At 42.9% G+C, this 27,828-nt stretch overlaps 1 protein-coding gene across 2 annotated transcripts in view; it reads right to left on the bottom strand.

The window, feature by feature from the left end:
• LOC122552439 (CD209 antigen-like protein C) overlaps positions 1–22,443 on the bottom strand; it is a 77,116-nt gene extending 54,673 nt beyond the window's left edge. Inside the window, exons 1-2 of one of the 2 annotated variants that reach the window (XM_043695169.2) lie at positions 22,255–22,439; positions 7,255–7,377 (exon numbers count right to left, since the gene is read on the bottom strand). In XM_043695169.2, the coding sequence (XP_043551104.2) occupies positions 7,255–7,377; positions 22,255–22,333 (202 nt within the window). In that variant the 5' untranslated portion in view covers positions 22,334–22,439. Of the gene's footprint in view, positions 1–7,254; positions 7,378–22,254 lie in introns of both variants that reach the window. The other variant, XM_087983159.1, reaches the window with a different exon arrangement.
• Positions 22,444–27,828: the final 5,385 nt, after the last annotated feature.

The following is a 27,828-nucleotide window of genomic DNA, read 5'->3' on the forward strand; positions in this document are numbered from 1 at the left end:
AGTAGACAGTAATATAAAAGGACATTTAAATCTGAAAGGAAACTAGCCAGTGTTATAATGGGAGGATAAATCTGTGGGTAAACTAGTCTGTAATATAAATGGAGATTAAATCTGAGGGGAAGCTCAGATTACATATAAAAGGAGATTACATCTGTGACTAAAGTAACCAGTAATATAAAGGAAAATTAAATCTGAGGGTCAGCTAACCAGTCATATAAAGAGAGATAAAATCTGTGGGTAAACTAGCCAGTAATATAAAGAGAGACTACATCTGAGGGTAAACTGACCAGTAATATAAAAGGAGATTAAATCTGAGGGTACGCCAGCCTCTTTTGAGGAAGTAACGAGCTGGTTAGATCAATGAGAGCCAATGGATGTTATCTACCTGGACTTCTAGAAGGCCTTTGACAAGGTGCCGCACAGGACGCTACTGAGTAAACTAAGGGCCCATGGTGTTGGAGATAAGGTGCTAACATGGATAGAAGCTTGGCTGTCTGGCAGAAAGCCGACAGTGGGCATAAAAGGGTCCTTCTCAGGATGGCAGCCGGTGACAAGAGGTATTCTGCAAGACTCAATGTTGAGACCACAACTTTACATTTTATACATTAAAGATCTAGGTGAAGGAACTGAGGGCATTCTCGTTAGGTTTGCAGATGACTCAAAGATAGGTAGAGGGACAGGGAGCATTGAGGAGGCAAGGAGGCTGCAGAAGGATATGGGCAGGTTCGGAGAGTGGGCAAAGAAGTGGCAGAGTACAACATGGGAAAATGTGGGATTATGCATTTTGGTAGGAATAATAGAGGCATGGACTATTTTCTAAATGGGGAGAAAATTCAGAAATCTGAAGTGCAAAGAGACTTGGAAGTTCACGTCCAGGCTTCTCTTGAGGTAAACTTGCAAGTTGAGTTAGTAGTTAGGAAGGCAAATGCAATGTTGGCATTTATGTTGAGAGGACCAGAATACAAAAGCATGGATCTACTTCTGGGGCTCTGTAAAGCTCTGGTCAGACCACGTTTGGAGCATTGTGTGCAGTTTTATATCTCAGGAAGGATATACTGGCCCTGGAGTGTGTTCAGAGAAAGTTCACAAGAATGGTCCCAGGAATGAAAAGTTTGAGGACCCTGGGTTTATACTAGATGGAGGTTAGAAGGATGAGGGAGGATCTAATTGAAACTTAGAGAATACTGAATGGCCTGGACAGAATAGATGTTGGGAAGATGTTTCCTTTGGTAGAAAAGATTAAGACTCAGGGGCATATCCTGAGAGTAAAGGAAAAACCTTTTAGAATGAAGATAAGGAGAAACTTCACCCAGAGAGTGGTGAATCTATGGAATTAACTGCCCCAGAAGGCTGTGGAGGCCAGGTCATTGAGTATATTTAAGACAGAGATAGATAGTTTCTTGAGTATCAAGGGGATCAAAGGTTACAGGGAGAAAGTGGGAGAATGGAATTGAGAAATGTATCAGCCATGATTGAATGGCGGAGCAGACTTGATGGGCTGAATGGCCTAATTTCTGCTCCTATGTCTTATAGTCTTATTGTCTTAATTGCTCACATTTGGTCATATCCCTCTAAACCCTTCCTATCCATGTATCTATCCAAATGTTTGTTAAATGTTGTTACTGTACCTGCCTCAACCACTTTCTCTGGCAGCCCAGTCCATACACACAACTCACTGTGTGAAGACAATGCCCCTCAGCTCCTTCTTAAATCTTTCTGCCTCACTTTAAATCTGTGCACTCTAGTTTTCAATTCCCTATCTCTGGAAAAAATGACTATATACATCGATCCTACCTGTGCCCCTCCTGATGTTATACACTTCAATCAGGTCATCCTTCATTCTCCTACAGTCCAAGGAATAAACATCTCTCCTGGCCACCCTCTCCCGATAACTCAGGCCTATGAGCTCCTTGCAACATCCTTGTAAATCTTCAAAGTGGACCACAACCACTGGATGTTTACCCTCCCATTCCAAGTTTCTCTGCAGCCCAGATGAGATATCCCGAACCCAAGCACCAGGCAGACAACTGGAACTAGCTGAGTGGTCAGCATGGACCAGTTTGGGCTGAAGGGTCTGTTTCTAGCTGTATTACTCTATGACTCTATGAGGAAGAATTTCTTCCATCAGAGAGTTGTGAACCTGTGGAATTCTCTCCCACAGGAAGTTGGATACATACTGCTGTAGGATCATCTCCTGCAAGCAATCAATAATTGCCTGTCACTCACTGCCCCTTACATTATTACAATTCCTACTCAATGTAAAACATAGCAACTTTTCACTTCGTTAAAGTGCTCGGAGAACCGAGATAGGCTGCAACCTCCATTTTGTTTGCTATGGTGAGTTTATTGGAGAGAGCCCAGTGAGATTTCCCTTCTATCTTGCCAAATGTGTCTTATTAACTATCGACCTTTTACTTTAAGGTGTCCCTCACATCCAATGCTGGTGTTACCTTATCACACACTACCCCAGCCACCCAGCAGCTATGTCGCAGAAGATGAGCACCCCTTTGGGCCTGGGCCATTGTTAAAAGCTCTCTGTGTACCTCAATAAGGAGTGTCAGTCTGGAACTGCCCTGCCCAGTACCTGGCATTTGCCCTGGCCATGGTGGACAGGTGGTAATAGGTGCCCCACTTTGTGGGCAGGGACCTGAAGGTCCTAACAGACAGAGGACTTCCCCCCCCTCCCCTCAGATCTTCAATGGAGGCCATGACTCCAGAACCAGGAATAAAGCCAGAAATGACACACTTACCCCAGCAGACCCAGACACATAAACAGCAAAGTGGGACAGAACACCAGCACTTCACCGGAGGCTAACTGATGATGTTACCGAGAATGGTGATGAAACGTCTAAGAACAAACCTACTAGCTCAGTGAGCAAACCTACAACCTCATCCACAACCTGAGCTACAAGCCTTCTCGAATGCAAGTTATATGAGCTTAGTAACTCTGGCTGGGAGGGTAAAGCACACAAAGGCAAGGCAAGGGAATGCAAGGCAGTGATGCTGGTCGTATCTAGGCCGGCTCAGACAGAGTGAGCACTAAGACAGTGAGTGAAAAGTCTGGATGTGCAGCCTGGCCCAGTGAACCCTGAATATGCAGCGTCCTTGTTGTAACATTACACTGAGAGCTTCCAGTATAGCTGGAGATGCACAAGTGTCCTGTCTTAGAGGATGGCACATATAGGATACCTATGTCCATTTGAAGTCGGCTATACTTGGCTGGTGCCCATGAAGATGTTTGTGCCCGTTGTCCAACATGGAGATTCTCCAAATCAGTGGTGAACAGAATCCACCAGGTACCCACTCTGCTTTCCTTGTTGAGATTTCTCAATATCCAATTGGTTTGGCTCATTTGGTAAGACAGGAAGTGGAATAATAATGAGGCATGTTTGGCTGTAAACACGGCATACTCCCCACTGCCGAGCGCGAAAGTACTCCATATGCCAGATCATTCCTTAGTGGAACAGTTTCTCCAAAATAATACCCCCTCCCTGCCTCCTATCCTGTGCCAGTCACCAAATACATAAAAGATGGTGTGAGATGGTCTGAATGTTGAGAGGGGCTTCACCAGATGCCTTTTCCAATTCTGCCAGCCATCTTACCATGGTCTACATCAGTCAGATTCTGCCAATAGGCTCCATGGCCTCCTTTTCCACATTACAGGGAGAGGTGGGGGAGTGAGGAGAATGTAGAGAGAATGAGAACAAAGGGTAGGAGAGAGGGAGGAGGTATTAATTTGTACAAGGTCTCCAACCAGGGAATAGCCTGCTACATGGATGGTTCTGGACACTGTTTCTTTTAAGAGGGAACTTTAACAAAGGCAGTACAGGGCTATGGAGGAACAGCAGAGCAGTGGCCTTCTTCCATTGCTCTGGGGTTTTTATTGAGCCTAGATTCTCTCTGGCTCTGTAATCTCCTCTAGTTCTCAGCCCTCTGAGGTATCTGTACTTCTCCAATTCTGACTTCAAGGCCATCCTCAATCTCAATCTCTTCACCGTCAGTTACGCTGCCTTCAGCTGTCAAAGCCTTAACCTGGAGAATTTCCTTCTTAGTTCTCCACGTCCCCTCTGTCTTTGAGACATTGCACCAAACTCAGACCAAGTGATTTCTTATACATCCTAACAGCTCCTGATATGACTCAGTGTCACCTTTTCAGCTCCTGTAAAGTGTCTTGGATATTACTCCTTTTGCTCATCTGCAATCCTTTCCTTCCTCTGAAAATGGCTTCACATTTCTTTGCTTTGATTTCCATCTGGCCCAGGATATTTATTTTCACGGTAAGCTTGGAGCATTCTCACATTTCTCCTTCAGTGTTTTCCCTTCTTGGAGGAACATGTCAGCACTTCCAGGAGATCAGATCGAGGCAAGATGTTCCAATCCCCAGCATTCTGCTCAGCCTCACCAACTCCATGATGGATGCTGCCATTATACACACTGGAAGCATGAATACTGAATACTATTTAATTGGATAAAGATTGCAGAAAGCTGCAGAACAAAGGGATTTACAAGTCCTTGTCCATGAATCACATGAAGCTAGAATCCAAGTTCTCAGATAGTAGGGAAGGCAAATGGAATGTCAGTCTTTATTTAGAGTCATAGAGATGTACAGCATGGAAACAGACCCTTCAGTCCAACCCGTCCACACCAACCAGACATCCCAACCCAATCCAGTCCCACCTGCCAGCACCTGGCCATATCCCTCCTCCAAACCCTTTCTATTCATATACCCATCCAAATGCCTCTTAAATGTTGCAATTGTACCAACCTCCACCACATCCTCTGGCAGCTCATTCCATGCACGTACCACTCTCTGCGTGAAAACGTTGCCCCTTAGGTCTCTTTTATATCTTTTCCCTCTCACCCTAAACCTATGCCCTCTAGTTCTGGACTCCCCGACCCCAGGGAAAAGACTTTGCCTATTTATCCTATCCATGCCCCTCATAATTTTGTAAACCTCTATAAGGTCACCCCTTAGCCTCCGACGCTCCAGGGAAAACAGCCCCAGCCTGTTCAGCCTCTCCCTGTATTTCAGATCCTCCAACCCTGGCAACATCCTTGTAAATCTTTTCTGAACCCTTTCAAGTTTCACAACATCTTTCCGATAGGAAGGAGACCAGAATTGCACGCAATATTCCAACAGTGGCCTAACCAATGTCCTGTACAGCCGCAACATGACCTCCCAACTCCTGTACTCAATACTCTGACCAATAAAGGAAAGCATACCAAATGCCTTTTTCACTATCCTATCTTCCTGCGACTCCACTTTCAAGGAGCTATGAACCTGCACTCCAAGGTCTCTTTGTTCACTAACACTCCCTAGGACCTTACCATTAAGTGTATAGGTCCTGCTAAGATTTGCTTTCCCAAAATGCAGCACCTCGCATTTATCTGAATTAAACTCCATCTGCCACTTCTCAGCCCATTGGCCCATCTGGTCCAGATCCTGTTGTAATCTGAGGTAACCCTCTTCGCTGTCCACTACACCTCCAATTTTGGTGTCATCTGCAAACTTACTAACTGTACCTCTTATGCTCACATCCAAATCATTTATGTAAATGACAAAAAGTAGAGGACCCAGCACCGATCCTTGTGGCACTCCACTGGTCACAGTCCTCCAGTCTGAAAAACAACCCTCCACCACCACCCTCTGTCTAAGCAGACAGGTTTTGCTCAGGCGCTAGTCACACCACAGCTGGAGAACTGTGAACAGTTTTGGCCCCTTACCTGTATAAAAATATACTGGCACAGGGGGCAGTCCAGAAAATGTTCATCGTGGAAACAGAGAGTCCATTTTATGAGATTGAGTATGTTGGGCCTGTACTCATTAGATTACAGAAGAATAACAGGCGATCTTATTTAACACATGAGCTTCTTAGTGGACTTGACAGGATAGATGTGGAAGGGTTGGTGATTTCCCCTTGTGGGAGAATCTAGGACCAGAGGTACATCATGTTAGAATAAAGGAATACCCATTTAAGAACAAGATGGAGAGTAATTTTTCTCCTGGAGGGTTATGACTCACAGATGGCTGTTGAAGCTGGGTTGTTAACTACATTCAAGGCTGAGAACTGCAGCTTTTTAATCAGGGAAATCCAGAGTTATAGGGGAAATGCAGGAAAGTGGAGTTGAGGGTTATCAGATTCGTGATGATTGAATGACAGAGTAGACTCAGTGAACTGAATGATCTCCTTCTGTTCCTCTATCTTGTGGTCCTACAACATCTCTGGAGTAGGACCTGATGAGGAAGAAAAAGTAATCCCCACATGGGCACATGCTGCCATCAGTGATTCCTTCTACCTTCTCAATATCAGGTGAGAGCAACTAGAGTTCAGTCAGACAAGCTGCAGAATCAGGAAATACTGCAATAGAATGAGCATGTCACTGTGGTGCTCCCATTACTGATACAGACATCACCTCCTCCAAATGTCAGCCCAATTCCCTCTCTGACTGGTGAGTGATCCTCACGCTGCCTGATCTGCTGCACTTTTCCAGCAACACATTTTCAGCTCTGATCTCCAGCATCTGCAGCCCTCACTTTCTCCTCGAGTGATCCTCATGACATGGCATTAGGAACTGATCTTGACAATGTTGAGTTCTCTGGGATTTTTCATCAAGAGGGTTTGGTGTGTGTGGGATGTGGAAATGCTGTTGAAATTGGGAAGCCAGATCTAATCTAACAATTTCCATGGGGAATCTTAATCTCCCACTATTACAGCAATGTTTTGGAAGACTTCACAGTTTGAGATCAGGTCACCAGCTTTATGAAGCTTAGCAGTGGAAGCAGCAATTGAGGGGTTCAGTCCATCTCACCAAGATCTCTCAATAAATACTCAGTTTTCTGTAACTGGCAGATTGCTTCAGAAAATGAACAGTTTAGCTGCTCAGAAAGCTGCTGCCATTGTTGAGATCCTCTGAGATGATGTGCTCTGGGTTTGGAGTCATTGTGGGCTGTGTCAATGACTTCTGTTCCCTACAGGGTACACGCTGCCCATGAGGAGACAAGGCAGAAAATGGGCTACTGACGGAGGGGAGGCACAGGTGATGGCAAGGCAATGGGTGAGGTGCAGTGCTTTGAGTGGAGTCCATATCCCAAGTTTCCTTTCACCATTATCACCCAGGCTCATTTCACTGCTACATTATTAATATGTTCAATTAATGCACAATTTAAAATTACATTTGTCAATTGTCATTGGCGTATTCACAAAACACTAACCCTAACCCTACCACTACAGTTTAAAATGACACAACACTTACAGAGTATCACTGCAGTGATAAGCATCCCCAAGGACAGCAGGATGGAGAGACTCAGGAGAATATAGATAACGAGAGGTGACCATTTTCCTTGGACAGACTCTGTTGATTGAACACCTCCATGACCTGTAAAGTGTAAGAGAAGGTCATCACTGAAAGGATCAGAGGAGCCCACTTTGTGAACATGAGTGCTAACCCTTTCTCGTTTGGTGCTGGAGTAGAGATATTAAATCAAATGTCTCACTCTGATGAGACAACGTAAAATGATTCATGGAGAATGTACTGTAATTCACTAAACTGCCAGATAAATTCACACTTTGGGATAAGTGCACAATTCCAACAATCCTGTGGAGTAACATACATTTCTCCCAATTACTTACTGTAATAAATTACTTGCAACTTCATGTCTTACTGAGCCTTTTCAGAGGTAAGGATCAGTCACATTGTTCCAGTTTGAATTCTCATGCAGACCGGAGGAGACATGACTCATTAATGTGCCATTCCTTTCTCCATGCAAATCCTTCTTGCATTTTTCTCTGGAGAACATCATTAAAGTGTTTCCCTGTTTGCTGTGTTCATCCAACTTCCTGCTTGTCTCCCCTGAATTTCTTGGCAGAAGAATTTGTTTTCCACTTCTCCAAGATAGTGCTAGCACGATGTCCCTCCCTTTCCTTGGCTTCAGCTCATTTGGACCCTGGGTATCGATAGGAGCTAGTCCTCCCTCTCTGATACTCTCAGAGGTGATGACAATGTCAGTATCTGGGTCCATAACAATGAGTGCCACATTGTTTGATCCTGTTCGTGTATCAGCAGGTTTATTTTCCAATGGGTTTCCCCATCGGTACCCAAGTATGCAACAATTCTTCAGAATCTGAAAACTGTAAACCATCATGTTTGTGTAAATGCTATACTCAAGGGAGTCGGGGAAATGGAATCGACACATTTGGAAAAATGCAATTTAAGATGACCATGTAAAGTTTGTGTGATGTGTTGTGAAAGAAAATGTGAGGAATTTGAATTAAGCAGGAACATCGGGATTACCTTCTGGCCTTGGCAATGGTCATTATCTCAGTGACAGATGTTCAAATGATTTCTGTGTGCACATGCAGAATAATTGTATCTCACTTACACTCTATAGTTCCAAAGCCAATCTGTTCTCAATTGTTAATTACCCATTCCCAACCAAACACTAAAGCATGGCTTATGTACTCCTCAAGCCTGATCGATTCTTTCCTTTAATGTGTTGAACCTATTTGATTGTTTGACTTTATTTTCTGTTTTGCTTATGATTTGTACAGATCTTCCTAATAATGACAGTTTTTCTGCTCCAGAACCTGGCCAACAGGTTAATATCCTTTTGAGTTAACCCATCGACTTGTTATGATACCATCAGCGATCTGTGAGCGTAAGATTAAAGGGCACTGAGTACCCTGACATTTTCCAAGATTTAGATTTAGATTTATTACTTCTTCATTCAAAAGTACAATTTCCCACAATTCACTGAAGAAAAATCACTTGAACATTTTCTGTAAAATGGTCAGTTTTTTGATTTGGTCTTGCAGCATGTAATATTACATCTCACTGACAACATGACCAATAGTGTTTGTGTTGTCTGCCAGTCCCTTAACCGTGCTATTACATTTGAGCCTAATATGTTGAGATGTCAATGTAAGAGATGTAGTGTTTAACCTGGAAGGGTCCCCAATGCAGACAGCCTTCCACGAACAAAACGATTGCTCCTGTAACCTTGGCTCCTGCTGTTAAGTCAACTTTGACTCAACAAACCTCTGAGCATTGTAAGCATCATGCAGCATCTATATTTCTCTGCTCCTCCCCATTAAAAACAAAAGGATGTTATTGTTCTGCTGGGCAGTGAAAGCTGACCCTGGTTTTACTGCCCTGGTGGTAGTTTACTCACCACAATGTCTTTGTTAGTGGATTGTTACCACGGCCTGATATTACAGTTCAAAGTTTGTGAGAAGATTTGTAGCTCGGGTGCTTGTTGTTGTGGTTGTGTTCGCCGAGCTGGGAATTTGTGTTGCAGACGTTTCGTCTCCTGTCTAGGTGACATCCTCAGTGCTTGGAAGCCTCCTGTGAAGTGCTTCTGTGATCTTTCCTCCGGCATTTGTAGTGGTTTGTATCTGCCGCTTTGTTAGTCCTTGTTCTCATTCAATATTTCAGTCAGGGATTCGGCTCAAATATAAATCCCTGCCTTCAGCAAACCTAATACCATCTGACTCGCTTAGGAATGTGTGATGAATCCACAATCTACAATCTACTTCTGATTTCCATCTGACCAACATATGAATTATTGATACACTCAGAATTTGAATGAAGTCTGCATTTCCTTCTGTCAAGACCTCTCCGAAAACTGTCAAACGTTACGTTCTGTAATCTTAATGTTAATTTATTGCCTATTTCCTTGTTCCTGCAATGCACGTGAAATAAAATAATTGTGCAGTTGCACTTATCACACTAGTTACCTAAGCACATGCTCAGAGGAAATTCGGGCAGATGATGTTAAAAAAGACAGGAACACACTTGAGTAGATTTACCTTATATTAGTGAAGGCAAGAAAAGAAATCCCTGCTCTGTTCCCTGTTTCAAAATTCATCTCTCCCTCTACATATATTTTACCCTGCTGATTCCCAATGTTGAAGTGGTAAAGAGCATAATTCTTTTCAACACAAATTATATTAAGCATCAGTGACTCAAGATATTAGATTGTGTCAATTTGTAATCAATTACTCTGTCACAGAACAAAGCTCATTTGTTTGGATACTACCTTAGCTGAAAATGTGTTGCTGGAAAAGCGCAGCAGGTCAGGCAGCATCCAAGGAGCAGGAGAATCGATGTTTCGGGCATGAGCCCTTCAGGGGAAGAGAGCTTCTTCAAGGAAGGCATCCTTTCAAGAGGATTCGCAGTAGGTTAAAATCTTCTAGGAGAAAGATCCAGCATCTGCAGTCCTCACTTTCTCCGGGATACTACCTTAGCCTGCACAGAGCATGTTTGATATCCCATCATTGACAGTGGAACAGGGCAGCATGATGGCTCAGTGGTTAGCACTGCTGCCTCACAGCTCTACGGACCCCGGTTCAATTCCAGCCTTGGGTGTCTGTGTGGAGTTTGCACATTCTCCCTGTGTGGGTTTCCTCCGGATACTCTGGCTTCCTCCCACATTTCAAAGATGTGCAGGTTAGGTGAATTGGCCATGCTAAATTGCTCAGTGTTCAGGGATGTGTAGATTTGATGCATTAGTCAGTGAAAAATATACAATCATAGGGTGTGGGAATGGGTTTGGGTGGGATACTTTTTAGAGGGTCTATGTGGACTTGTTGGACCAAAGGGCCTGTTTCCTCAATGTCGGGATTCTATGAATATGTTCCTTTGCAATTCTGGCTGAATAAGTCACTTGGATATATTTTTAAAATCTAACTGTCAGCTTAGAGCATGATTTCAAATTCTGGTGTCATCCCAAGTGTGATCAGCATTTCAATGATCACAGACAGAAAATGAATAACACAGTCAATGACACGAGTGTTGTCCACTTAAATTGTCCATTTTAAAGATGTTGTGCTTTTGAAACACTGGGATAACCTTCTATCCAGTGAAATCAGTCAGAAATAAACAATGGAAATGATGCCATTAGTATAACACCGAGTGAAACCTCACTTTGTATTAGAAAGAAATCATGAATCAGATTTCTTAATCAGTATACAGAGCGTGAACACAAACTGTAATAGTGGGATTAATCATTCAGACATTCATGATGTGTGTTACAGTCGGAATCAGCTGCAAAACAATGCATCTCATTCAGGCACCTACAGTCGTGGGTTAAAAAAAAGTCATGGGAATGCCTGACTGGCCAATGCACAGCAATTATGTATAAATATTGATGTAAACAAGCATATTGAGGGTGAATGTTACAGCAGCTGATACACCATCAAGGCAACATCAGATCTCAGTCACTAGAAACAGGTTTTTCAACAGTGTACCGTATATACTTGTGTAAAAGTCAAATTTTTTAGACTATTTTTAAACCGTTAATTATTTTAACAGTGCCATTATATCTGAATAAAAGTGTGATATATTAGCTACATATATCTCTAAATTTATAGGTTTGACTACTACCCGGTACTAGTTTTGAGGGACTGAAATTCATGCTGCAGATCGAGATACCGTATTATTAGCAGAAGTTGATTTGATCACACAACTGATCCCAGATAAAGATGAAAAACACAATGAATTATGGCAAAGGGAATTACCGGGTAAAAACAAGAGAAACAAGAATGAATTACTGGGAGGAATGTTTATTTATACATCCCGGGACATAATTTAACATGTCAAAGGTTAATTGAAACCCTGCAAAATCCCACTGTTCAACGTCATGGTATTGTATAATGGCGCACTTAAAGTGAAACGTTTATTAAATTCTGAATGTGAAAGATTCTTGAACTTTCACACCAAATTCTTCCGTTTCCCTCCCATTTACTCTCTATGTTATGAATCTCAGCAACCACTAACAAACTTGTCAAAGAATTAAAGATATATGTAGCTAATATATATGACTTATATTCAGATATAATGGCACCATTAAAATGATGAACTTTTTAGCAATATTAACTTTTGGATGGACAGTGAGAAAAGTGCGATAAGTACCAGGTAGACTCAGTATGGTCTGAATGAATGAATCAAAACATGTTCGACTAAACAAAGTGGGCTAAGGAGAGTTATGAATGAATGAATGAATAGAGATACAGTACAGTAAACAAAGTGTGAGGAGTCCAGTTGCTGGTATGAATGAATGATTGCGATGTTGTTTAAGTGTGTTAATGGGAATATGCACTTTCCTCTGTAAGGAGGTTTATGATGCAATATAGTACGGGCAACTTTTACACAAGATGCAGAGTGACCTTGATTAGCTGAATACCAATTTTCCGAAAATCGGATTATCGGAAGGGGATCTTGACGTCCCGACAGAAACATTACATCAAAGACGTGTGTCCAACAATGATCGCGACTTTTGTGTACAGCCATTACATGTGGGGGTAGGTGGGGGGGGGGGTTTGGGGTGGGCGGTGTTAGACAGGGTGGGGGGGAGGGCGGGAAGGGCAGTGTTAGACAGGGTGGGGGGGCGGTGTTAGACAGGGTCGGGGGGGGAGGTGGACAGGGGGGCAGTGTTAGGCAGGGTCGGGGGGATGGGCGGGGTGCGGTGTTAGACAGAGTGGGGGGGAGGGCGGGGGGGCAGTGTTAGACAGGGTGGGGGGCGGTGTTAGACAGGGTCGGGGGGGAGGTGGGCAGGGGGCGGTGTTAGACGGGGGAGGGAAGGGGGCGGTGTTAGATAGGGTCGGGGAGGGTTGGGTGTGGTGTTAGACAGGGTCAGGGGAGGGTGGGGGGGCAGTGTTAGACAGGGTCGGGGAGGGTGGGGGGGTTGTTAGACACTGTCGGGGATAGGCGGGGGCGGTGTTAGATAAGGTCGGGGGGAGGGTGGGGGGGCGGTGTTAGACTGGGTTGTGGGATGGAGTTGAGACCGGGCGGGGGTGGTTTTGGACGGGGTTGCGGGTGAGAGTGCTCACGCGCTGTGCTGCTGCCTTATCTCCTGAACAGGCAACAGACTTTACAGAAAACTCCGAGCCCCAGAGGAAAGACATTGAATCAAAGAACTGAATAATCAATTATCCGAACGAAATAGTGCCCGCCCATCTCGTTCGGGTAATTGAGGTTCCTCTGTATTTGGAAAATGCAAGATTTTTTGGCCATAAATAAGGTGTCTACCTTGACATGAGATTGACTTTTACACGTGCATATACGGTGATCAAATTGGCTACTACAGTGTTCCAGAAACAGGTCCAGCAGCATAGCTACAAAATCAGACATTGTCATATTCTGATTGTTTGTTCATCATCAGAGAAACATAACAGGAACAGCGAATCAGCCAGAAGGGAAAAAGCAGCATTCAGTTTAATGAAGAGAAGGGTAATATCCCAGAGAAGTAGTGAACATGTACAATCTACCTCCCATGTGAGGTCAGAAGAGGGAATGTTCACTGATAATGTTCACAGCACAATGTTCAGCACCATTCATGATTCCAGACACTGAAGCAGTCCTTGTTAAAATTCAACAAGTTCTGGACAATATCCAGGCTTGGGCTGACAAGTGATAAGTGACATTCACGCCACATAAAGACCAGACAATGACCATCTCCAGGCAGAGACAATCTAACCATTATTCTCTGCCACTCAATGATGCTCCCATCAAAGAATCCCCCTCGATCAGCATCCTGGATTTTACCATTTACCATAAACTGAGCTGGACTCACCATATCAATGCAATGATTACAAGAACAGGTCTGGGCCAGAAATACTGTGGTGAGTAGTCTGCCTCCTGACTCTCCAAAGCCTGTCCACCATCTACAATGCAGCAGTGTGATGGAACACTCCCCACTTGCCTGGATGGGTGCAGTCCCAACAACACTCAAGAAGCTTGACCCCCTCCAGGACAAAACAGCTTGCTGGATTGGCACCACATCCACAAACTTTCAGCCACTCCACCCACCAAAGCTCAACAGCAAGACTGTGCACTATTTGACAGAATTGTACTCCAGCATAATCTGTAACCTCATGGTCTGCATATCCCCCATTCAATCATTAACACGAAGTCAGGGGTTCAATGGTTCAATGGAGAGTGCAGGAGGGTATGCCAGGAGTATCACCAGGTATACCTGAAGTTGAGGGGAAGCCACCAAACAGGATTACTAGCACACCAAACAGCATAGGCAGCAAGTGATAGACAGAGCGAAGTGATCCCATGACCAACGGATCAGATTGAAGCTCTGTAGTCCTGCTACATCCAGTCAGGAAGAGTGGTGGATGATTAAATAATTCATGGAGGAGGAGGCTCCACACATATCACCATCCTCAATGATGGAAGAGTCCAGCACATCAGTGTAAAAGATAAGGCTGTAGTTCTCATAGCAATCATCAGCCAGACATGCGATTGGATGATCCATGGTCTCTAACATCACAGATACCAGGCTTCAGCCAATTCAATTCACTCCACGTGATATCAAGAAACAGTTCAGACACTGGATAGTGCAATGGCAAGGGTCCTGATAACATCCTGGCAATAGTACTGAAGACTTGTGCTCCAGAACTTGCCGCTCCCCTCGCCAAGATGTTCCAGTAGAGTTACAACACTGGCATCTACCCGACAATGCGGAAAATTGCCCAAGCAGCATCTGCTCAGCAATAACTTGCTCAGTGATGCCCAGTTTGGGTTCTCCCAAAGTCACTCAGCTCCTGACCCCATTATAGCCTGGGTTCAAAAGTGAACAAAAGAGCTGAATTCCAGAGGGGAGGGGAGAGGGACAGCCCTTGATATTAAGTCTGAATTAAACCAAGTGTGGCATCAAGGAGCCCTAGCAAAACTAGAATCAATGGGTATCAGGGGGCAATACCCATGTCCCACCAGTGAAAAAGAAAATACAGTGAGTGTGCCAATGCCCCGAGTAATATCCTTGTCCATGCCAGTAGGTACCGTTGGTACAAAGTGAATGTGCTGTTGGAAGAGTATCATTGCAAAATGGTTACAATTGGCCAATGTATGGTATATAACTGATATCAAAAGAAGGCATGTGGAGCAAGTGGAGGATGCTATTCCTATGAAATAAATAAGATCGTTGATGGTGATGGGTGGATCTTCACTGCTACCACAGGCTACTGTCACTTCCAGCCTTAATCTAGGTTACTTGTTGCATCTGGTAATGGTTACTGTGAAGGAAGGACTCGTGCCAGCGCAGAAATCTCAAGTCTATTGTCTGTAAAGTGACACACCGCTGATGTGTCACACAAACACGTATTGTTCATTTGTGGATGTACAACTCAGATTTGAGGATAGATTTATCCAGTGTAAATGCAGAGTACAATTACTGTTGGAGGAACAGGAACCGGCAGTGTGGGAGGCCAACTGGTGATGGAGAAACACATTCAGGTTTTTTTGAAATATGAGGAAGCAATAATTCCAGGGAAGCACCATTACCTCAGATGGTGATGGCCATGTTAGGTTATTATCACAGGATTATTAATCCAGGGAGCGAGGTAATGTTCTGGGGATCCATGTTCAAATCCAAGTCTTGGCAGATGATAAAAATCTGGGATTAAGAGTCGAATGCCGGTTAACAGGTAAACAAAAACCCATCTGCTTAATTAATGTCATTGTCCTTCCCTGGTCTGGTCTGTATGTGACTCTAGATGTGGTTGACTCTCAACTGCTCTCTGGGATGAGCAATAAATACTGGTCTGACCATATACACTGGTCTGGTCAATAAATACTGGTCTGACCAATTAATACTGATCTGGCCAGCCAAATCCATGTCCTGTGAGTGAATACTTTAAAAACCTCTCTATCTTCAACATGAGTGGTCACTCAGAGCAGAGGAACACTGTCTGACCTTTTCTGTGTGTAGTGATAAACCCAGTGATACAGAAATACAGTCACCTCTAGTGGGCATGAGGGAATTACTAAACACAGTGAAGAATTAGTGAGTTTTGAGAAGATTTGTAGCTCAGGTTGAGGTTCTGGGTGTAAGTTTGCTCACTGAGCTGGTAGCATCATCAGTGAGCCTCCAGTGAAGTGCTAGTGTTACATCCCGCTTTCTATTTATGTGTTTAGGTTTCCTTGGGTCGGTGATATCAATTCCTGTGTTGGTGATGTTATTTCCTGTGTTGATGATGTCATTTCCGGTCTTTTTCTCAGCGGGTGGTAGATAGGGTCTAAATCGATGTGTTTGTTGATTGAATTCTGGTTGGAAAGCCATGCTTCTGGGAATTCTGGTTCATGTCTCTGTTTGGTTTGTCCGAGAATGGATGTGTTGCCCTAGTCAAAGTGGTGTCCTTCCTCATCTGTATGTCACAATATAGTGAGAGTGAGTCATGCCTTTTTGTGGCTAGTTGATGTTCATGTATCCTACTGGCTAGATTTCTGTTTGTTTGTCCAATGTAGTGTTTGTTACAGCTCTTGCAAGGTACGATGTGTGTTTTCCTTGTTGTCTGTATTGGGTCTTTTAAGTTCATGAGCTACTGTTTTAGTGTGTTGGTGGGTTTGTGGGCCACTATGATGCCAAAAGGTTTGGGTGGTCTGGCAGTCATTTCTGAGATGTCTTTGATGTTGGGGAGAGTGGCAAGGGTTTCTGAGTACACTTTGTCTGCTTGTTTGAGTTTATTGCTGAGAAATCGACAGACTGTGTTCATTGGGCACCCATTCCTTTTAACAGGAAAACAACTTATACAGACCAACTACTGAACTACAGAAGCAATGATCCCAACACACACAAACAAAGCTGCATTAGAACATTATTTCAATGAGCCACCACACATTGCAGGACAGGGGAACTACGAAGAGCAGAGGAAAATCACCTCTACAGCATATTCAAACAGAGGCATCACCAACCCAAGGAAACCTAAGCACATAAAGAGAAAGTGGGATATAACACCAGTGCTTCACCAGAGGCTCACTGATGATGTTACTGAGTATGGTGAGGAAACATCTGAAAGCGAGCAAACTTACATCCAGAACAGTGGAAAATTGCTGTCGCCAATATCATGCATAAAACTGGGTAAAAACAAGGACTGCAGATGCTGGAAATCAGAGTCTAAATTAGAGTGGTGCTGGAAAAGCACAGCAGGTCAGGCAGCATCGGAGGAGCAGGAAAATTGACGTTTTGGTCAAAGGCCCTCAATCAGGAATAGGGGCAGGAAGCCTTAAGGGTGGAGAGACAAATGAGAGGGGGGTGGGGGTGGGGAGAAAATAGCATAGAGTGCAATAGGTGAAGGGGGTGGGGATGGAGGTGATAGGTCAGAGAGGAGGGTGGGGGAAGGTAGCAAAGCCGTCAGTACTGTGGCTGAAATGTTATTTCTATGTTAATTGTAAGTGTCAATTACAACAGACACCTTTGTGCAAGTATAGAGACCACTGGAACTGCCCAGGATTCAGTCCCCTCTAGAGTGTGGGGCCATGTAGCAGCATTACCAAAAGATAAAGCCCCACTCTCCTTAATCACAAGCACAGATTGGAATAAGTGCAACAGAAGATGGCCATCTCTTGTTGTGAATGTGGAGCAGGAACAGTAAGGAGAGCTTTGCCCTTCGGTTGTGTATCTGCAATGGCGACACTAGATCTGGATGATGCATGTGGGCAGGACATGATCTGCAGGATTTGGATTATTCCGCACAGTCAGGGCAAGAGGCAGGAACATTCATGGAGACAGGTCTGCTTTGGCCAGTCCTTTGGATTCGAAATCTACAAAACTTGCTGATTGTACATGCTTTATTTATAAAGGATATTAAAAAAGTTATAATTCTCTTGAAAAGTGACTTCTTAGCTAGAAAGCAAACCAGTTAAAAAACACAAAAGCCAACTGGGGTAGATTTGCAAAAAGAGCGGAACTAACAGGAATTCGAACTAAACTAATTAATTTCTGGGGGGATTGTTTGGATTAGAAATGAGGTCCCCTTCCCATACTCCAACATGCACCAGTCAGTGCCTTCAGAATTCTACGGAATTCCGACAGAATTCTCTTCCAAAATGGGACAGCTAGCAATCCTGACAATGAAAGCTGCTTCCTCCCCAATTCTCACAGCTCTTAGTATCCCCGGTGAGGTACTGTCATCTGTTTGTTAGTCATTTGTGTTCCCAATATCCTTCCTCCTCCCATCTAACTGACAGTTATAACAATGTCCTCAGGATCAGTATGATGAAGCTGCTCATCAGTGGAATCAACTCATGACATTTATATTCATAAATTCCCCAACTCCCTTCAATCAGACAGCAATGCTGCTATTGTGATAACCTTTGAAGGGAGTACATGAGTGTTTCCATGGATTTCTGGATCACTCTGAGAGTGTCTGTATTAGACCGAGAGGAACGGTACCTTATATTGATCATTCTCCATGTGATAGCCCAATATCAGTTGCAGTTGCTCATGTAACTGAAGAAATACTGCTCAACTGCTGCCCTTAAATACACATCAATCTGTTGCTAAAACGTGGTTTATCTAATCTCTCATTCTCGCAGCCAACGTGGTGACAATTCCAATTCTCTCCAGAAGACATTGTGGTATTTCTGACTGTATATCCATCCACATGGTAGCCATGGCAACAGCTGATCTGCTGGTTCTAGTCATCAGTGCAATGGGGTACTGCACCTTCAGTTCCCATGTCCCATTTTCCTTCCTGTCCCGGTCTCCTGTGCGGAGGTTCGTTTCATACCTGACTATTGTCAATTTGGACTGATGTGATCAGGTCCCAGTTTCCTTCCCATGTGACCGTTTCAATGCTGTCTGTGACTATCAATATCAGGCAAGGCTGTGGACAGCAAGAAATGCAGGAGTGCTCACAACAACGCTGTCCTTGGTCAGTTTCTGTTGGTACTTCAACCCCAGCAAATCATCCACAGGGTACCCTGGGGATGTCCGTCAAATGCAGGGTTTTTCTCCTCAGCTCCAGGGACAGTGTTCATCTGGTTTCCCAGCACCTGGCTCCTTTGGCTTCCTTTCCCATTGATCCTCGTGTTGAATTCTTGAACTGTCCGGTCAAGATCATGCTCACAGAATTTATAGTTAATTTATAGTTACAAGTGTCATGAAGATGTGATACAGTGAGCATTCTCAAATGAGAACTTTAATCTTTTATAATGAGATATGCTGGTTTCTGTTCTTTGATATGTAAATCCCAGAACTTCCCTCAAATTACATACTCACGTTAGCCCAGCTTTTGAAACAATAGGAGTGAAGCGCACACATGTCAGCTTATGGGGTGTATTTGTTTTTGCAGAATTACATTTTATTTTGCTCAAAAATTGCATGAATCCATGTAAAACTCTGTAAAACTATACAGAGGGTTTGTCAGTCTGACATAGCATTGGGACACAGACAGATTTCACACCTATTGGTTGAAAAACTCAGCTAACTTGAGAATGTAATTTGGGGGAAGTTCTGGGATTTACATCTCGAACAGAAACCAGCATATCCCATGATAAAAGGTGAAAGTTTTAATCTGGGATTGTTTACAGTATCACACCTCCATGACACTGGACTCCTTTGGCTATAAATTCTGTGAGCATGATCTTCACCTCCACAACCACCTGATGACGGAGCAGTGCTCCGAAAGCTAGTGCTTCCAAATGAACCTGTTGGACTCTAACCTGGTGTTGTGGGATTTTTAGTTTCATTTTTACAGTGAGACCATATGATATCGGAGCTTTTCACTGAGACAATCTGGTCATCTTCTCTATTTTCCTGATAAATACTGCAGCCTGAGAGAGAGAATACAAACAGACTGACTTTAGCCGTGCTATTGAACACTTGGGGTGATGGAGGATTGCAGATTCAGGAGATCTTCCAAACCACATTCATTCATCAATGAATTCAATCCATTGTCACTCCGAGCCTTATGACCATCGATTATTTTGAAGGTGCCCAGGATATTTGAAGGAGTTGGTCTCAGTAAGAACCTCATTTCCAAACAGAACGGTCCTCCTGCACCACGGTGAGTGTCTCAGAAATTCGAGAGTAATTGATCTGAGGTTCTTTTCCTTCAATATGATTTAATGTGTTGGAATCCCTTATTGCCCTTAGAGCTGATGGAGTTGCTTCTTGAGCTGATCTTGCTGGGTTTTATTCCCCTGCATTTGGCTGTCCCACACTCTAAAAGTAACCCAGGAGCTGGAAATAATTTGCAGCGTTGATTATGCATAGCAAATATTTAGAAATTAAAATTGCTGCGTGACTTATTGTACCGCAATCAGAATGGTGATGAACAGTGGAATAAGGTACAGTTATTCCCAGAGAAAGACAATGCATCCTGACTGCCGCCAATCCAATCGGAAAGAAATCCTGGAACTGTTCTGGTATTACAATAAACCAAAGTGTAATGACCATACACAACACATTCTGCTTGCATCTTATTGGCTGATCCAAATGGTCAGTGTGGTTGGAGGAAAGGAGAGCGTAGCTGATGTGACAGTGACTTAAAGAAAGATTGATCCACACTGTGTCCGGTTCAGGGCGTGTGTTAACTCTGATGGTGTTTGTACGTGATGTGCGATACTGTCTCAGTGTGAAATGCTGGAACACATTCTGCACTAACCACCTCTGACACTCAGTACCCTTTTGTTTACCAGATGGAAGCAAAGAATGGGTTTGTTTCTCATGTGGGACATGGCAAAGGTATCAGGGAGATATCATCAGGTGGTCTTGGATTGCGGTGGTTCTGATCTCTGAAGTTTGCACCACATTTAGCTCACTTGCACTCATTGCTTAGACTTTTGAGTACAGGAGTTGGGAGGTCATGTTGAGGTTAATCCAAGTTATACAGGGAATAAAGAGCATTTCTCAATCAGACACTTCCCTCCTCGTCAATTCTTCAATGTTTCACTATCTCCTCCTCAACGTCTTCACTTCAAGATCTTCCTCAAGGGTTTCAGAGTGAGTCAATAACTCCATCAGTTAAAGGGATGGTCACACTATTTTTCTGACCATTTGGTTTATTTCATTGTTCACAACATTGGTGAGGCCACGTCTGGAGCACTGAGTCCTGTTCCGGTTGCTCAGTTATGGAAAAGTTGTTATTAAACTGGAGAGGATTCAGAAAAGATTTCCCAGGCTGTTGCCAGGGATGGAGGGTTTGAGATATAAAAATAGACTGGAAAGGATGGAAATCTTTTCACTGGAGCAGAGGAGGTTAAGGGGTGACCTTATAGAAGTTTATAAAATCATGATGGGTATGGAATGGCAGGTGTCTTTTCCTGAGGCTGGGACATTTCAAGATTAAAGGGGATTATTTTTTATGAGAGGAAAAAAGATAAAAAAAACGCAAGGGGCAAATTCCTTACACAGAGAGTGGTTTGTTTGTGACATTAACTTCCAGAGAAAGTGATGGATATGGGTACAGTTATAATGTTTAAAAGACATTTGGATAAGTGCATGAACAAGGAATGTTTGGAGGGATATGGGTCAGTTGCGGCCAAGTGGGACTAGTTTAGTTTGGGATTATGTTTGACATGGACAGGTTGGACTGAGGGGTCTGCAGTTTCCATGCTGTCTGACTCCATGTGAAATCAGAACTGTCAATATGACCAATTAGTATATTGAAGTGCTGTGGATGTTACACTTTATAGTAAAAGAGATTGAACTATTTGGCTCTTTATTCTCATGGTGTGTTCCCATGAAGTACTCGGGGAACAGAGATTCCTCTGAAACAAACTTATACTTAGGAAACCTTCACTGAGATCATGAGATATCTGTCCCCCCAAAAAATCAATTCCCAACAGTTCATCCATCCTGTTTTCCACATCATCATAGACACCCCTTTGTGTCATTCCCCCCTCTCCTCCCCTTTACATTAAACTGTCAATGCTGGAATGTTTTAACATTAGACCTAACGGTCATGCATTTGCTGAGGTCACAGACATTCATTAAAGATCGAAAACTGCACAAGAATTAACATGACAAAATGTATGGGTCATACAAAACAGACACAAATCATCAGTTATTGTGTCATCTGCATCATTAAAAAAACAAAGACCACATTCTCAATCAGACACCTCCCTCCTCGTCAATTCTTCAATGTTTCACTATCCCCCACGCCCCCCCTCCCCACATCTTTACTTCAAAATCTTCCTCATGGATTTCAGTGTGAGTCAATAACACCATCAGTTAAAGGGATGGTCACACTGCTTTTCTAACCAATTGATTTATTTCATTGTTTGTTCACAACACAAACGGTTAAAAGGGATGGTCACGGAAGAGTGTCTGACCATATTATGTTATCTCACTGATCAGCTCTAAAATCCAGCAATTCTGAAGAAGTGGAATTTCCTGACAACTCTTTGTCTCAAACAATGAGAAATATTTACATTGTTGTTCATTGATCTGAAGGTGAGTTACTGAAGGTGAATTAACAAAGATTGAGTAACCTGTACAATAATGACCAGATTATGGATGTTTACCTGATATTAGGTTTTGCTGTTTCTTGTCTTGTTTCAGCTGATCATGATCCAGATTGGAGTAAATGTTGTCCAACTCCATGTTCTCACTCAGAGGATCTTCATGCCTTTAGCAACAACTAGAGAAAAGCAACGTTTTTCTCAGTTTCAGTTCTTACTTTTCTCATGAAAACCACATTCATAGATTGTGTCTGGGTTAACTTGCAACGGTTTCCTCTACCATCACTGATGCAATTGAATTTGCTTAATGCGCTTCAAAGTAAAATACCACTTCTGTAATCAGATGCTAAGAATGTAATTGGGCTTTCTTTATAACTTAATTTTCCTGTGTCCAACAGGGCAAGGGCAGCAAAAACTTGGGAACACTACAACTTCAAAGTTCCTCTCAAACCTGTTACTCACCATCCTGTAACATACGGGGTAAACCCTCCTGCTTCGTTTAAACCAGCAACACAGAAATGATTTATCCCATGCAGTATTCTGTGAAAATTTGAGAGGACATGAGCTATTTGAAGTAAATACTAACAATTTTGTGTCTTAAAGTATAACAGAGAATAATTAACTAACAACTAATCACAACTGCTTCCTCTAGCGTATCTTTTAGTTTCCATTATATAATACTAATCCAATAAAACCTCCGATTAAGATTTACCAAAAGTTCAAGTTTTCAAAACCTTCCGGTTGTTGAATCTTCTATTTGAATCTTCCTCGATCCTCTTTTCTTCTTCTTAGGGATTATGCTACACAAGTTACTGATACATAAACGTAACTTTAAGAGAGCTATTCTCCAGGCAGTATGCAGATGCTGGTAGTTTGGCAGTTCTCCTCCCAACTGTTCAATTTTCCTTGGTCTCATACCCCCAAAGCATTGGATTGTGTCATTGGCTTTCAAGATTGTCAATATACTAAATTCAAATTTAATTGAGTTTGGTATTTTTCTGGGAATAATTTAAACTGATTGGCCTAATTCAAATTTGTTTTATCGTCTCCAGGGAACTTTTTCAGAACACTTGGTGCGGTGTCAGGTAGTTCTATGAGCTTTTAACTCTCTTAAACATGCAGTACACCCACATCTTCATAACACCTCCCCTCTTATGAAAAAATGAACCATCATAATGAAAAGATGACTTCGTTTTTTTAATCTTTAAACTCATTACCCTAACATACAGATATCTTTAACCTGAGTTCACCTTAACTTCTTCCCATCTAACTGTACATATGTATATAACATTCAATAAAAACAAATTACATTTAAACTTTATCAGTTAAATCTGTGATAACGCATCTGCAATTATATTCTTATAACCCACAACATATACTGCTTTTAAATTAAAAGTTTGTAGCATAAGACTCCAATGAAATAATCTCATATTCTTGTCTTTAAAACATTCTAAGAATGGAAGCAGATTGTGATATGTGTACACAGCCATCTCTGACACAATGTTTGTGACATAAATATGATAATAGTGTCAGGCCAGTAACAAACTCAATAGTTGTTTTTCAGTCACGGAGTATTTCCTCTGGTAGATGTTGATCTTCTTTGTAAAGTAACCAACTGGCAGTTCAATCCCCTCCTCATCTTCCTGTTGGAGTACAGTTCCAACTCCTATGTTACGAGCATCAATGGTGACTTTAAAAAGTTTTGAAAAGTTTGGTGTAGCTAAAACTGGTTTGGTGGTTAATATTGATTTCAAATGGTTGAGTGCCTCCTGACATTGTTCTGTCCACCAAAACTTTGTGTTCTTCCTCAGCAAATCGGTGAACAGTGTCACTACACTGCTTAAATTTGGAACAAACTTCTGAGAGAATCCGCTGAGTCCTAAGAATTGAAGCACCTCCTCGATGGCCTTCATCCTTGAATTCCGTGGGGTCAACCTTCCATGACTGATGTTATGTCCCAAAAATGTCACCTCTGCTTTCTCAAATTCAGTTTTATTGAAGTTTATCACCAGTTTTGCCTCTTGTAGTCATTCAAAGAGGTCTGAGCTGAAAATGTGTTGCTGGAAAAGCGCAGCAGGTCAGGCAGCATCCAGGGAACAGGAGAATCGACGTTTCGGGCATAAGCCCTTCTTTCCTGAAGAAGGGCTTATGCCCGAAATGTCGATTCTCCTATTCCCTGGATGCTGCCTGACCTGCGCTTTTCCAGCAACACATTTTCAGCTCTGATCTCCAGCATCTGCAGACCTCACTTTCTCATTCAAAGAGGTCTGCCAACTTTACCATGTGATATTTCCAAGACTTACTGAAGATCACTACATCGTCCAAATAGACTGCCCAGTTTGTTAAACCAGCCACAACTCTGTTCATGAGTCTTTGGAATGTGACGGGTTCATTCGTCATTCCAAAGGGCATCCTTTTGCGATTACAAATGCAGAAATTTCTTTCACGGTCTCTGATAAAGATATCTGCCAGTAAACATGCAGTAAGTCCAACTTGGTGATGTAACTGGCTTGTCCAACTTCTCAATGCAGTCCTCCAATCTAGGAATTGGATATTAGTCCGATTTTGTAATGGCATTGACCTTCTGATACTCCACGCCGAATCGTTGCGTCCCGTCCTGTTTGACAACTAAGATGATCGGCGAACTGCACTCGCTCTGGCTTAGTTCAATGACGTCCTTGTCAAGTATGGCCTCCACGCCATCTGCATCTGTCTAGCTTTGAAAGGATTAAGCCAATAAAGGTGTTGTTTTATTGGAGCAGTATTTCCTACGTCTATTTCATGTACAATTGCAATAGCCCTCCCCATCTGATTCTTACATATGTCCTCATACTGCAATAACAAATCTTTCAACTGCCTTCTATGCTCCTGAGACAGATAGTTTACTAACCTATCCCACTCCTCAATGACTTCTTCATTTTTAAATCTATTTTGAGGGACATCAAAATCTACATCATCAGGATTTGATTCCTCACTCTGCAGGGAAGTAGCTGACACCTGTTTCTCCAGTTCTTTCTTTCCAGTATAATACGGTTTCAACATGTCCACATGACACCCAATACTTTTCTTTCTATCAGGCATCTTTACTAAATAGTTCACCTGACTCAACTTTTTCTCAATTTGATAGGGACCACAAAACCTGGCTTTGAAGGGATCACCGATCATTAGTAAAGTACTAACATGTCAACCCCTCAGGAAAACATCTGAGTCTCAGAGTTTTTATCTGCCACCTGCTTCATTTTACACTGTGCCCTGTTTAGTTGCTGTTTAGCTCACTCACCTACTTGATTTAGTCTCTCCCTCACCTCTGATATGTAATCTAAATGTGAGATCTCTGACTTTAGTCTTGTCAATTTTTCTTTTGTCAATTTGAAAGGACCTCTCACTTCATGCCCCAATATTTACTCAAAGGGAGTGACCTGAGTAGATTCATTTGGGGCATCACTAATGGCAAACAATACGAATGGGATACCTTTATCCCAATCATTTTGGTAATCCTGACAGTATTCTCAACATGGGTCTTCAAGGTCTGATGCCACCTTTCGAAAGCTCCCTGGGATTCAGAATGATACAACTTGATTTAAAGTGCTGTATGCCTAAGCTATCCGTAACCTCCTTAAACAGCCTAGCAGTTAAATTAGATCCTTGGTCCGACTGAATTTCTCTGGGTAGCCCATACCATGTAAAGAAAGCTATTAACTCCTCTTCCACCCTTTTTGCTTTAATGCTCCATAATAGAATTGCCTCCAGAAATCCAGTAGATACATTCATTATGGTTAGCAAGTACTGGTTCCCACTTTTAGCTCTCGGGAGGGACCTACACAATCAATTATAAACCATGAAAAAAGTTCTCCAAATGTGGGAAATAGCAACAAAGGTGCTGGTTTTATTACTGCCTGTGGCTTACCTACCATTTGGCATGTATGACACATACGACAACTGTTAAAAATATCCTTGTGCATAAAAATGTTTTTATACCTTTGCCCGAGTCGTTCATACCCCTAAGTGACCATCTCCAGGTAGTTCACGTGCTTCCTGCATCATTTCCTGCCCTATGCAACACGATTTGGTGCATTTTGGTCCATTTCTGGGGTAGTCTCCATTTCCACCATATGATTCTATCTTTCAGATAATAACCCTCAGGAATATTCTCGATCTCCTTTTCTGAGTATGTATCCACATATATACCTTTTATCATCTTGTTTCCATTCTCAGGTGTACACCTATAGAATAGGTGCACATCTATAGAATCCACCTACCAGGCCCGCGGTCAAGGAAAGGCCGTCAGCATTCTCAAAGATCTATCCCACCCTGGCAATGTTTTTCTACAACCTCTACCATCGGGGAGAAGGTACAGAAGCCTGAACACACACACCAGCCGGTTTAAAAACAGTTTCTACCCTACTGTTGTTAGAATACTGGATGGACTCACAAACTCTTAACATTCGCCTGTACCTGTGTTTTTGTTTTTGCCGCTGTTTACCTATTATTTACTTATCTGTGCTACTTAACTCTGTGATCAGCCTGTATTGCTTCCAAGACAAAGCTTTTCACTGTGCCTTGGTACAGGTTACAAAAAATTCAATTCAATTCAATTCAATACACACGCCTGGGAGGAAGGTTGAAGCACTATATATATTCATTCTCCCAGTGCTCTTTATTGGTCTTCTCTGTTATGAGTACATCATCCAGAAAAATGGCAATGTAGGATAGAGTTTGTAAAATGTTCTCCATGGTCAGCTGGGAAAGGCCACAGGCTGCTAATACCCCAAATGGCAGTCTGGTATATTGATATAAACCCTTCTGGCTATTCATTCCAGCATACTCCTGGGACCCCTTATCCTGTCCCAATTGCAGATTGGTGTGGCTCATGTCTAGCTTCACCTGAAACCCCACAATCTGTGTCTTCATGAGGTTTACTTCATCCCAGCGTGGTGAGCAGAGTTAACAATGGCCAGTGCTTGGTCCTTGTCCCCGTCTCCATGGGGAGATTTATTCAACGTAGTGTCCCCCGTAGCTTTCACCAGCTGCTGATGAAATATTGGGGGGTGGGTCGGTGAAAACTCTGGGACACGCAGGCCCATGTGATTCACTGACACTGACATGTGAAGGGGAATTGATATTGGCCGTGTTGGTGGAATGAGGATGAACCAACATCCATTACTAATGTACAATCTGGTGAAATATTGCGCTCCTGTGGCCCTGTCTCCCAATGGTTTCAGGGTTAGTCACCATGATTGGTGTCATGATGGGGGTGGTCCTATTCAGTTCCCTGTAATCGATGATGAGCTGCAAAGAGCTATCTGGTTTCTTAACCAGCCGTCTACATGACCGCAGTCATGGAACTGGTGAACACACCCATGTGCTCCATGAGGATTGCCTGTGCTGCTGGGTCCTCAGTCATTCTGGTGAGGTTAATCCACTATTCCCTACGGTACACATTCTGTGTGTGTGTGTGTGAATGTGTGTGTGCGTCTGTGTGTATATGTGTGTCTGTGTGTGTATATGTGTGTCTGTGTGTGTGTATGTCTGTATGTGTGTGTGTATGTATGTGTGTCTGTGTGTATGTATGTGTGTGTGTGTATGTGTGTGTGTCTGTGCGTGTCTGTGTATGTGTGTGTCTGTGTGTGTGCGTGT

Source organism: Chiloscyllium plagiosum, unplaced genomic scaffold (assembly GCF_037043375.1).
Source record: "Chiloscyllium plagiosum isolate Xiang-an unplaced genomic scaffold, Cpla_swu_hap1 HiC_scaffold_45, whole genome shotgun sequence".
NCBI lineage: Eukaryota > Metazoa > Chordata > Chondrichthyes > Orectolobiformes > Hemiscylliidae > Chiloscyllium > Chiloscyllium plagiosum.